General features: G+C 37.2%; 1 protein-coding gene across 1 annotated transcript; it reads right to left on the reverse strand.

Annotated features, from left to right (window-relative positions):
* Nucleotides 1-219: 219 nt before the first annotated feature.
* On the reverse strand, nt 220-13,238 carry smyd2a (SET and MYND domain containing 2a). Its single transcript, XM_079852949.1, has 12 exons — nt 12,850-13,238; nt 11,365-11,428; nt 7,737-7,847; nt 5,109-5,169; nt 4,590-4,714; nt 3,585-3,652; nt 3,397-3,499; nt 2,949-3,059; nt 2,177-2,300; nt 1,304-1,478; nt 1,083-1,191; nt 220-942 (listed from the first exon to the last, which is right to left on the reverse strand). The coding sequence occupies exons 1-12, from the start codon at nt 13,020-13,022 to the stop codon at nt 859-861; spliced, it is 1,308 nt and encodes a 435-aa protein (XP_079709075.1). The 5' UTR covers nt 13,023-13,238; the 3' UTR covers nt 220-858.
* Nucleotides 13,239-13,459: the final 221 nt, after the last annotated feature.

A 13,459-nucleotide genomic window follows, 5' to 3' on the forward strand; every position in this document is an offset into this window, starting at 1 on the left:
TGGTATGAGAGCCATATATGGATCTCATCACCATGGTTACTGCCAGGGATGCAACACAGCTTATGAAGAGACTTATGACAAAAACAATAGCAGATGATGATGATTACAAGTCGCTGAATGTATTTAGTGATACAATTCACAGATAAATGTGTTATTTTGATGCTGGTGGCACATCTTAAATAGCATTCCACTAAAAAAATGTAATCCATAAAGTCAGTGTTTGTCATAAGGAATTTATTACTTTAGTGTTGTCACATTAAATGTAATGTATTTTGCATGTGGCAGTCTGCATCTTTTTTTTAATTTAATTTTTCTTTAGCCCATACGATGTCAAAATAGCACAATACTAAACAAACAAGAAACGTTCAACAAATAAGCAACAATGATAGTAACACTATGAAATGCACTGATTGATTGGAAGTCCAATATCTTAACAGTATCCATGATATATTTTGATCAGTGCAAAAACAATAACCATGCAAACAGACAAGTAAAACAGAATCAGAGTCTTTCGCCTTATTGAGAATATATAAATGATTTACATTCGTTAGCTATTGAAAACAATAATATTGTGTTGCTACATGAGGGGGCAAAATGTTGTTAAAAACCTGGTATATATGATATGATTCTTAATTCTTAGCCCTTCTTCTCAGAAAACAGTATAGCACATTTGTTCAAAGTGCAGACAATACAAGCAACAAAGTATCTCAGACTCAGGCCATCTATTTACAAAACCAAAAATCATTTAAATGACATCTCAGATAAACAGGTAATTTTGACATCACTTTGTTTTTATATTCCCAGGAGAGGTATAAGACACATGCCAGTGTTTGATGCATATTCCTCCACGTGTTCCCATTATGTCTGGTCTTCTATTTCCTTTTTAATCTCAGCGATGTACGGGTGGTCCTTACCATGGGCAATGTCCATGATTGCAAGAGCCTGTGATAAATTCAGCAACAACAATTTATAAGCCTAGATGGGTCCAAAAATATTTCGTTTTTTTTTTTTCTTTTAGATTTCAAAAGGACGCCCACATCCAATATTACATTATTATTACATTAGCACTGCTAACACCTTACCTTCTTTAAAGCTTTAACTCCTTGTGTACTCCTCTCAAGTCCTAGGTACAATCTTCCAAGTTTCAGGTACATAGAAGCCACATTCAGTGAGTAAGGAGGATAGTGCACACTAGAAGGATATGTGCATTGGACACTATTAGTAAAGTGGATACACTGTAACTCTTTATTATTTGAATTTTAAATTAAAATAAGTTAGAAAGACAGGAATCACACTGGATTACCTGTAGGGCTGGACAATTTTCTCGCCATATTTCATTGCTCCGTCCCAATCCTGCATATAGAGACAGACACCCATTGCCTGATACATCATATGCAGCATGTACACATTGGTTTCGGCAAAGATTGAACCCATTTTCTCCAGGCTTAGTTCACAGATTTCCAGCAGCTCACTGGGGGGTACTTAGCGGTCAAGGAACTTTTAGTCAAAACCACAACTTCAGGATATATACACTTCCGTTCGAAAGTTTGGGGTCTGTGAAAAAAGTGTCTTGTGCTCACCAAGGCTGCATTTATTTGATTCTGAATACAGTAAAAATAGTAATAATGTGAAATATCACTACAATTTTAAAAAGAACTCATTTTCTCTGGTTTTTTTATTTTATTTTTTTACAAATTTCATTTATTCCTGTGATGGCAAAGCTGAATTTTCAGCATCATTACTCCAGTCTTCAGTGTCACATGATCCTTCTGAAATCATTCTAATATTCTTCGGTGGTCAAGAAACATAACTTATTATCAATGTTGAAAACAGTCAAAAATATATAATTTTAACGCATAACTGCTGAATAAAAGCAAGAAAAAGAAAATATTTGACCCAAAACTTTTCAATGGTAGTGTATATTGTCTGACAAAGGGAGCTTGGTCTGATCTGCTCAGTCTACATTTTCTCAGACTTTTCAAGCAATTGTTTTTTTTTTTAAAAAACACTAGTGTATGTTTTGTGGCACAATATATCCCAAAGGTTAGTATGGCTTCAAATGTGGAGACTAAATATATCCCAGTGCCTCTGGATTGCTCTATATTCAAAATATTCCCCATTATCACAGAGAAAACTATAAAGATAAAAAAGAAAAGAAAAGGCCAATGAAGGATATTTTTGTAGTGCTTTGCTCTCCTGAACTCCTCAATGACATTTCTGGCATACATGACCATCTGTGTGATTTCCTCATCCTCTGGAGGTGTGCTAAGCTTCTGACGGATCTCCATTTTGGCTTTGTCCTAAATAAAAAAGAAGGTGTTATTCCACATATATCGACTTGAGTTCCCTTATTCATGTTAATTTTTATTCATACTGTTATTACATATAAAAAGATGGGTCTCGGTCCGCTTTCAAACGAACTCTGGTGCGTTTCGACAGAAATATGAACGCAACAAGGACCAAAGACATATAAACGAACCAAAAACATGACGTGATATCACCAGATGCGACCTTAAAAAGGACAGAATGCTGAAGCATACCTGATTTTTTCCCGTCATGGGAGCCATAATTCGGTACAGGCGTCAGAAACGCCTTCTCCTTCGATCTTCGTTTGTGTGCAACAGAGGAATTCCCGACGCTGTTTTGACTCCTTTTTACACATTTTATAAACTCTTCACGAGTTCTCAGCTGGACAAAATGCCATCATATGTACACACATATAACGAGCACATTTATCCAAGCACACTGCATTGTTTTGGATATTCGGTAAGTTCAGTCGCAAAATACGTTTTTTTTGTTGTTTTTGTTTTTTTGTATCTTTAGGCTCGGTCTTAAAAATGACAGTGTGAACGCTAAGCAAACAGGACTAAATGTATTATTATCTTTTTTTGGGTTGGACACACCCGTATATGAAAAGTCGTTTATTAAAGGATTAAAATGACACTCACCTTTGATTTAGAGGTGCATTCTTTACAGTCACAGGTGAAGAAGTAAGAATCTTTCAACCGTTCAATTCTATCCTCTGTTGGATACAGGAGGTCAATGTAACTGTTGAAGATCTATTCCAGAGAAACAAAGAGGACGGTCACACAATATACAACAATTAAATTAGTAATGAGATGATTATGCAATACTATAATAGATGTCAGAATTCAATACTGACTTGTCAGATAATTCTGCATTTTACATTACAATTTAATGACAATGATTATAATGCTAAATAACAAACAACAAAGGTTTCCTGAATGTGACAATAAAAATCATGTGAGGTCTGGCCAGTCAGTGAAGATAACAACATTTTGCATTACCGTAAGTGTAATATTTTAGTCAATATTTAGTCTCAAACAATGACAAGACATGCTGCAATACAACAAGCATAACGTGGTCCTGTCTCACCTCATCTTCAGGGTTGATCTCCTGCACCGCTCTCACTTCGGCTACTGTACCTTTATACGTCACAATCACATTTGGACTACAACTGTGGTTCATCAGAGCAACACTACCATGGAAAGACATTCAATTACTATCAAGTACTTCATATATTTTGGTCAAGGCAGTGGTTTTGATTCTAGTATGAGACTTACTCTTGAAAAACAGCAGAACCCAAATGAGACAGCTCTTCATCTTCAATGGTGAAGCCATTACAATTCACCTGTGATGTAAAAAGGAGGAATTAGCATGGACACACAGATTTGGAACTATCCACAAATAGGGTACAAGGTTTTGGAACAAGTCTTATGCTTTCTGAAGTGAGAACTATTAGATATGCTAGACTAAACTAGGATCACTTAAAAGGATAATTTTTTCAAAACCCATAATAATTTCATTCTTTCATGGAACATAAAAGAGATGCTAGACAGAATGAAAGCCAAGGTCACAATTCACTTTCTTCGCATCTTTTATTTCCAAGTCTGTCATTCTCCTTATTTTTCACACAAAAAATGAGAATTCATGTCATTCTAAACATGACTTTCTTTCTTCAGCAGTTATTTTGAAGAATGTTGGTAAGCAACTAAACATTTTAGATACCATTGACATTGAAAACACTAATATATTTCCAAAATATCTTCTATTATGTTCCACAAAAAGATTTTACAGCGTGAGTAAACAGTGACAATTTTCATTTTTGGGTGAACTATCCCTTTAAAATAAACATAGTAAACTTAATTTATATTTTATAAAACTATATTGTATTTATATTTCATAGATACGCATTCATACTTTATAAAGTGATTAGAATATAATCAGCTCTTCTAATACTTAGTTTGCATGATTTTGCTGGCAATATAAAATAAAGCAATCCTGTAAATATTATGATTGTTTTAATTCGGCTTTTTATTTAGAAGCAAAAAAAAAAAAAAAAAAAAAAACATGGTGAGTTAATTTCTGCAAATATATCTTCAAACTGTCATTTTCAATCACTTGATTACAACATTTTATTGAGTTATTAAAATGTTGCAGTAAAAAATATAAGATAATACTTCAATTATTCCTTGCTTTACTGCATTTCTTCACTGATGCATGAAATTGATTAAATAGAATTTATCCGTGTTCATTTAGTGAAAAACATGCAGAGCCCCGAACTTTACCTGAGCAAAGAGTTCGGTAAGTGCTGCATTATCAGGAAAATCGAGATGGCGGGAGTAAAAGTGATGTAGTGCAGCAATGTCTGTATCGTTCATCTCATTCTTCTCATCATCCATCTTGTCCAGATCTGACAAACATTGTACAGAAAAGGAAATTAGCATTTCATCTTCAAAAAGACTCCAGTCTTACATTGTTAAGGCTATGCCACAAATTAGACAGAATGTTAATATATAATTGAGTATCAGGACAATAGCAGTAATAGCTCTCTTTTCATCAAACATGCAATGTCTGACTCTTTTTTTTTTTTTAAACACCAGTTACAATTTCAGACACAGACGAAGACTTCAAGTCCTACTCTAGGCGTCATATATCTGTAAGAGCCAACAGGGCAGATGGTAAGGGTCATTAAACAGGTGTGGAAAGTCACCAGCCTTTTACTGACTTCAACTTCAAACCCTCTTTTAAGCAAAAGAAACAGACTTTGCATTTTTCAACCTTTTTTTTAAACCCTAAACACTTACGTGCTTCTAATTCTCTAAGAGTCAACACTCTTTCTGAAGGAGTCCTTTCTGTCTGGCTTTTCTGGAAAACAAGAAAATGTTTAAAAGTTAGATGTGACAATCCTCGCAAACTGTCAAACATGCAAAACAAAACCTTGTTTCAGTGTTTGATGAGACCGAACAGTTTTCTGGCCAACTGTCTAACGGGCACATGCTGTGTGACACAAAGCGCCATGTGCCGGCAGAGTGAGTCACGGAGAGCTGCCGGCCCTGACGCATTCAGGAAAAACACATCCATAAAAAACACATGGTAGCACCATATGTGCCAGAGCAGCACTGGAAATTCTACATCTAATTCTAAACTAAATCATCAGCTGTGCACTGGATTGTACCGATTCTTAAATGACTGAATATTACTATTGGTGAACTTTGCATCAGTGTGTTCAGAAAAAGAAAAGCCGTCCGTGTTTTCACACCTGTGAAGGTTAATCATCTTAACAGGTGCAGCAGAAAGAGCTGAGTTCCTTCAGACTCACTCTAGATGTGTCTGAAACCTGATAAATGCTGCCTTCACAAGCAACATATGGAGGTAGGAAGGCAACAAGGCACATCTAAATCCAATGTTTGTGTAACAGCCTGTCTGCTGAAACTCCTTGATCTGGTTGGATTTAGAAGACAACAGAGATGTGTGCTGTCTTCGCTGCCTATAATCTCACGATCAGGCGCATTAATAATAATAGCATCGAATGAAGTGGCTAAAAGGAGGAAACTAATGTCTGTTTTATTAGTTTCTAAAACAATTTCCATCATTGAAATTTTTAAGAACTTAAATGACTGCCCAAGTTTGGTTTCAGTAAGTTTTTATTTATTTAAAGAAATGAATGCTTTTATTCAGCAAGGAAGGACTCGTTACATGGATCAAGAGTGACAAGTCATTCATAATGTTACAAAAGATTTCTATTTCAAATAAATGCTGTTCTTTTAAACATTCTATTAATCAAAGAAACCTGAAAAAAACATATTGTTTCCACAAAAATATTAAGCAGCACAACGGTTTTCAACACACCTAAATATTTCTTGAGCACTAAATTACACACAAAAAAATTACATTTTAAAATATAGAAAACCATTTTTGATCAAATAAATGCATCCTTGATGAGCATAAGAGACATATTTTAAAAACATTACAAAAATCTTACAAAACCTGAGCAAGCCGCCTCTTCTCTAACCCTCTATAACACATTTTTTTTCCCTCAATGCATTCAGACATGTACAGTTGCAGGGTCTGAAGGCATTGCGAACTTAAAACTGCATTGCACAACATCAGGAAGATCAGGCCTTTCCTAACTGAGCATGCAGCACAACTTCTCGTCCAGGCCCTGGTCATATCTAGGCTTGACTACAGCAATGCTCTTCTGGCTGGACTTCCATCATGTGCAACTAAATCTCTACAAATGATTCAGAATGCTGCAGCTCGTCTCGTCTTCAACGAGCCCAAGAGGGCCCACGTCACTCCTCTGTTCATCTCTCTGCACTGGCTTCAAGTTCAAGGCATTGACGCTTGCTTACAGATCTATCACAGGCTCAGCTCCCTCCTACTTTCACTCACTCCTACGAGCCTACATCCCTACCAGAAGCCTATGATCGGTCAACGAGCGACGTCTCGTGGTTCCATCACAGAGAGCCACAAAATCACTTTCCAGAACATTCTCATTCACAGTTCCATGCTGGTGGAATGCTCTCCCCACCCTCATCCGGAATGCAGAATCCCTGACAACATTCAAAAGACAGCTGAAAACCCATCTCTTCCGTGAGCACTTAACCTCATAAAAAAAAAAAAAAATTTCCTTCTTCCTTTAAATCCTCGCTTATCGGTCTTATGCTACTCTGAACAATGCCTGAACTTCGCATTTTGAGCACTTCTTGCGTTGTTTCTTGCCTCTTCACGATGACTCACTTAATTTAGTCCTAATTTGTAAGTCGCTTTGGTCTGCTAAATGACTAAATGTAAATGTAAAACTACATTCAAACTACAAAAAAAAAAACCCAAAAAACTAATTGGCAGGTGAGGAATGTGAAAGCACTAGACCTCTCTTACTCTCTGAACTGAAGTACTCGTGAGTAGAGTGGCTGTAGCTATAGACATTATTACAGCAGAGCAGCTGAAGAGCTGCCTCCTCAACATACTTCCACAGCCAAAAAAACATTTAAGATCTAACAGGAAATATAGTTCTAGCAGAGAATAAAATGTACTGCAACTACTACTCTGCAGTAAATTCACTGTAAATATTCACCTAGGCAAAGACTGTTAGCAAGCAAAATATCATTAAGTGTAATAATAATTGCATTTAGTACATGCATGAAAAGTTACCCGGAAATAGGCGTCTTTAGAGCACTGTTGTTATTGGTAACTAAAACTATTAAAATCATATTAGTTCATTGAAATAAAACTGATATAAAATAAAAATAATATTTGATGAAAAACTTCATATTAGAAATGCTGAAATACTAAAACTGAAATAAAAATAAAATCTAAATAGACAAGTTACTAATAAAATAGCTAATTCAAAATAAAAAATAGCATTCAATAGTAAAATAAACTGAAAACAAAAAGTTATACCGCATGCCAAAAAACCTGGTTGTCCTCACCTGTTTGAGTATTATTCTGGCGACCAGTCGTACGGTTTCTGATGGACACCAGTTCTCTCCGTATGAGCACATGGCTGAGCACTCCAGCTTGTGCATGGGCCAGTCTCCTCTCTGAGGAAAGGACAAGGCCATTGTTTATTTTCACACAAACTGGAAACATATAGCATATTTTCACATGAAGGGTCACAGCTCTTCTTTTTGAGATGATATGCTTTTGATATAACCAATCGCATGTCGGCTCGCTTCCGTTTGATGAGTCATGCTTTCAAATGGAACGGAACCTCAAGGCGAATACGAGAATTCCTGAGAGATAAGACTTTGAATTAGTCTCAGCCTGCCTCACAGGCTACTGGGCGACGAATAAACTAAATCCTGTGTTCTGGCGAGCAAACAGAAACCGATCCCTAATGCATTTGAGACGGATTGTCATAGCAACAGCGTGGCCAGAACGCCTTTCAGCTCAATTTAGGAATAGAGCAACAACCAAATCGCTTAAAATAAACAGGCTACCCAGATTTTCTCCATGATCGCTGCTTTAATTATATTGGTCTGCTGTTCTTTTTTTTTGTACTTTTGCTTTATATATTTAAATGGACAACAGTGTGTAATTTCTTTGCCAGAGACAACCATTTGTAGCTTCCCTTTCCGCAGTATAAACACTGAAGTGCTATCAAATCATTGTTCTGCTGCAAGTCTTAGATCATTGGTGTGATTTTGAGGCGGGACTTCCTGTATGTCATTTAGCAGGGAATAGAGTGTTGCATTTGGGATGAAGTAAAAATGCTTGTCATTTTCATGTGGGAGGAACTGATTTGAATGATAATGCATAAACTTTACATTTTTACATATTACCTTACATTATGACTTTACGTTAAAGGGTTAGTTCACCCAAAATTCTGTCATCATCTTGACGTTCCAAACCTGTTTGATTTTCGTTCATCCTCAAAACACGGTCTCTTCATTGAGTCCGTGAAATTACCACTTTGATGCTTCAAAAAATTAATAAAGAGATTGTAAAACTAATCCATATGAATTGAGAGGTGTAGTCCACATTTTCTGAAGAGACATGTTCGCTTTTTATATGATGAACAGATTGAATTTAGGCTTTTATTCACAAATAAACAATCAACGGACACATCAGTTATGGTAAACGGAAGCTCACGCATGTTTGCTTGATGTGCGAGAACCAATGAGGTTCATTCTTGTTACGCAGCACGTTTGAGCTTCCACTAAAACCAATGAGGTTTGTTCTCGCGCGTCAAGTACGGTTGAGCTTCTGTTTATGTAGGCTGATCAACATTTATATGTGAATAAAAGCCTAAATTCAGAGCAAGGATCCACACAGGAACAAGCCTGAACTGGAACAGCTTAAAACCGTATGATGATGGATAGGCTGATTCTAATGCCACAACTTGTAGGGCGCAGAAAAACAGCAGGGACTAGAGAGAAGGGCCTTGTGGTAGAGTGCAAATGGATTATTGATGATCTTTATTTTCTGTGCTGGATTTTCGACTCTGCTTGGCACTCACCCGTAATGATCAATTACAGAGCTGTCATTCCGGCTGTGGTTTCTACAGAGAACGATCCCTGTTTCTCATCCTGGAGGAACTCATTAATGAGGAACTGAGTCAACTGTGCTTTGTCTTATACAAAGTTGATGAGATGAAATAAATATTTTAAAGCCTTTTAGAACAGTAAAAAGTAAATATATGAATTAAAAATTACAATTCAAATGTTTGGGGCTGGTAAGATTGTTTTTAAGTCTCTTATGCTTTATATTTCCACAGCATCCAGGTAAGATCTTACGGATTTATCTTCCCAGTCTACTGACATTTGTTATGATATCCACTTTAAACATTTGTTATGATATCCGCTTTCGTTAACGCTACAATAAGTAAATCCACTACACCAGCAAATTACTTTGACAGCAATGCCATAGAATTATACAGAGCTACTGGGAAAACGGAAGTTAAAAAACTAAATTCTAAAGTTGGCTGGGCGCTTGTTTCTCTAGCACATAAAGGGCCCTACACACCGGGACGAATATCGGCGCGCGTTATTCGCCAGCGTTTTTCAACGCGTTTTTTGTGTTCACACCCAAGCGATTTTCGCTGACGATGAGCCGAGTGAACATGCAAATTCATTCCCTGACATTAGATGGCGCTTAATGTAAAACAGAAACCACTCCATAACAGTTCTCTTTTATCAAGATTTTTGTAGTCGCTGTCGCGTTTGTCATATAGTTCTTTATGTTCCGACACCAATGAGAGCAGCAGCTCTACAATCATCTTCCCTTGCATCTTCCTCGTCTTATTTCTTCCCGGCAGTGTAGATGCTACTTGGTGTATATCTTCTTCGCCGTTAGGTATGTGTGCTCGGCAAGATCGTTTTGTGTTTGAGCGCCCCCAAGTTGTGTTTTACTGTAACTTCAGAAGCTCCAGACACGTGAACAAAAGCGCCAATCTCATTGGTCGGATAGTTTTTGACGCGGTGCGTCAAACCAAAAAAACGAACCCGAGGCGTTTTTAAAAAAATGACGCTTTTACGCGTAGCGTTTTTCGCGCCGGTGTGCATACTCACATTGGCGCCCTTTGTTTAGTCACGAGGCGTTAAATGTCGGCGAATATCGCGCACGAAATTCGTCCCGGTGTGAACAGGCCTTAAGGTCTATAGACTGACGTCACCGTTTTCACAAATTCGCGCTTTTGTATTTCACACGGAGATGATAACGGTATCGTTTTCAAAAACGTGCACTTTGAAACCCAAGTTTGCGTTTTCAGGCCCCGAAAAATGAACGGCCAAAATGCGTAAGGTTTCCGTTTTTAGTTGAAAATGGTGTTGTGTATATTTCTTAAAAATTATACAATGATTTATTAATTTATAAACTGTCCAGCATCCCTACGACCCTACATTTGATTAGAATGGATGGATCAAAATTTGTCTCAGATATGTAGCAAAGGGTGGTTGAGTTGTTGAGGTACTGCGCTGCTAACACAAAGGCTGCAGGTTTGATTCCAGGTAAAGTGAGTACATTAACTATGGAGTTCATTCTGAGACTATGCTACTCTGGCTCAAACACAGGAAAAGCACTTCAACAAGCGTTGCTCCAGTGGGACCATCCTCACAATTAGAGCACTGTAGTGTAAGTACTAAGCATTGGGAAAAAAAGCTCTGATATATGCTGACAGAGCAAAATGAACTTTATGAAACAGGTCGTTATGGCCGTGGTTTCTGATTGGTCAATACAGTGTGTCAGCGTTACATTCCACAGTACTGTATGTCTCTGTGTTCCACAGCATATAGGCAATATGATGTGTAAGTAAATAATGACAGAATTTTCGGTTACACTTTATTTTAAGGTGTCATCGTTACAGTGTAATTATATATTTAAGTACTGAGTAATATTAAGCAACTATATGTACTTACTAAAGGTTAGGGTAGGATTAGGATTTGGTTAAGGGGTTACTTGCATGTAATTATGCATAATTGATTGTAATCACTATGGTAAGTACATGTAACAAGGACACATATATAACACTATTTTTGTAATATGGACAGTGGAGCAAATCCACACATAGAGAGACTATGATATCGTTTCCCTCAACAAAAAGCACAAACACAGACTTACCTGACACTCAACATTGCAGTAATAGGCCTGTTTACATTTTCCACACTTCGACAGCCCTTCTTTCCTGTGAATAAAGTGACAAAAAAAGTAACAAATGTTTTAGATGATCCTCAATTCACACTTCAGCATGCCACTATTTCCCTCTATGTAAAAATGAATGAAAATCCTGTCATTATTTACCCTTATGCCTTTTAAAAAGCATAACCATATAGCTAAAAGTTCACACAAAAATAAAAATCATGTCATCTTTTCCTCACCCGTTCCAACCATATACGACTTTATCCTGCAGAACATAAGATAAGCTGTTTTGAAGAATGTTGGTAATAACTATACAGTTTTGGTTAATATTGACCATGAAAACATTTCTCAAAATATCTTCTTTTTTACATTCCACAGAAATATGTAATTCTTACAGTTTTAAAAAGTTGAGTAAACGATGACAGATTGATAATTTTAGCTAAACTATCCCTTAAAACCTTGGATTAAATCACTTGTTTCACATGGATGTCTTAATGAACATTTTGAAGCATCAATGGTTACCTGGACTTTCAATACAGAGAGAAATTTTTAAGTGATCATTAAAAATATCTTAATTTGCATTTCGAAGATGAACAAAAGTCTTATAGTTGTGGAGGGTGGGCTAATGATAAAATGATTGGAAACGTCCTGCATCCATCACCACAGAGAAGATTTCACCAGAAGGTCCAGTTATGACATTTTGATGAAACATTACAAAGTTTCATTAAAAATGAAACACATGCAAGAATAAATCACTCACAATAAGATCTATAACAAGCATTTAGAAAACAGATAAGGTGAATTTTTCTTGCATACCAACTTTAACATCTCCATTCTTGTTCAATGGAACAAAGTCATACATCACCTTCATTGTAACAATACAAAAGTATAAAAATTCACCATTGACAAATGCATCAATCACACCAAAAGCTCTCATTTAAGCCCATAAAATAATAATTTACATTGTCTTGTGTTTACATATGCTTATGACAGATGTATTGCCATTGTATCTAGTGGATTTATGCAGTCTAGATCACATCACACACGTCTCCTGTAAAAATCTACAGACTGACTGCCTGAAAAGAAAGATTTCACTAAACATTCATGCACAGCACTCATTGTCCGTGTTGGAGGTGTGTATAAAGTGGGTCACCCTTCACACTCACAGTGCATGACCCAGCAGCATTTAAACGCAGAAAAAATAGAAAGCATGTGCCAGCCATCTTTAAGAGGGACCAGCCTTGCAGTGAATGCAGATTAGCTTCCTGTCAAATATGGCATGACCAAAACAAAGTTGATCAAGAACTATTATAAAAGTTAACAATTATTATTATTATTATTCTAAAGCTCTTGATGTACGTGCATGCATTGTCAAATGAAACATCCGTGTGCACAGCAAGTCAGGAGGATCTAGTCTCGTACACAAAGACACAAAGTGTCAGACGTGGACTTAAAAGGAGCGCTGACCTGGTAAAGCAGTATTCGCAGTGTCCGCCTCTCTCGTTCACTGTCAGCACGTAAGCATACGCCGGACAGGCGAACACTAGATCACCAACTTTGAACTGCTTAGTGGCTTTGAGTCCCCGGCCTTTACCGGGGCTCAGAAATCTTTCAGTACCCTCAATTCCCTCGGTTTTCATTGCTCTTGACCTGCTGCTCGCGTGTCACACTTCCTTGCACTCGTCAGAAAGCGGTGCCTCGGTCTCAATCGGTTTTGTTAGTGACTGCGGCAAGTGTAGTGACGCCACTACCACACCACATGTTCGGCGAAAAGACTCCGAACGAGCTGCACCAGAAGACAGGAGGCTTACGGCAATGCCCCACACACCCAGCGGTCCTAAAGCCCGTCCGCGAGTGGCGTCCACTACCGGCCTACCTCGATATTTGGCTTCATGGCGCCATCGCGTGGTCTCTAGGGGAAAGTGAGGCGTTTGAGATTATGAAACAATCAAACTGATCTCCTAAATTAAAACAAACAAACAACCAAAAAACTGAAAAAAGAATTGAATTTCAAAAATGAAAATTAATATTCTCTAATTTCAGTGTTTATTATAAATGCTTTATCCATTCACATCAT

Source organism: Squalius cephalus, assembly GCF_949319135.1.
Source record: "Squalius cephalus genome assembly, chromosome: 20".
Classification (NCBI taxonomy): domain Eukaryota; kingdom Metazoa; phylum Chordata; class Actinopteri; order Cypriniformes; family Leuciscidae; genus Squalius; species Squalius cephalus.

What these genes read in the sequence shown, in the direction of transcription:
- smyd2a (XM_079852949.1), bottom strand. Translation starts at nt 13,022, where the DNA reads ATGAAAACCGAGGGAATTGAGGGTACTGAAAGATTTCTGAGCCCCGGT. An exon ending in TCTTAGAGAATTAGAAGCAC is followed by an intron (nt 4,715 to 5,108) that starts GTAAGTGTTTAG and finishes AATGTTTGTCAG; the next exon opens with ATCTGGACAAGATGGATGAT. An exon ending in AGATCAACCCTGAAGATGAG is followed by an intron (nt 3,060 to 3,396) that starts GTGAGACAGGAC and finishes TCTCTGGAATAG; the next exon opens with ATCTTCAACAGTTACATTGA.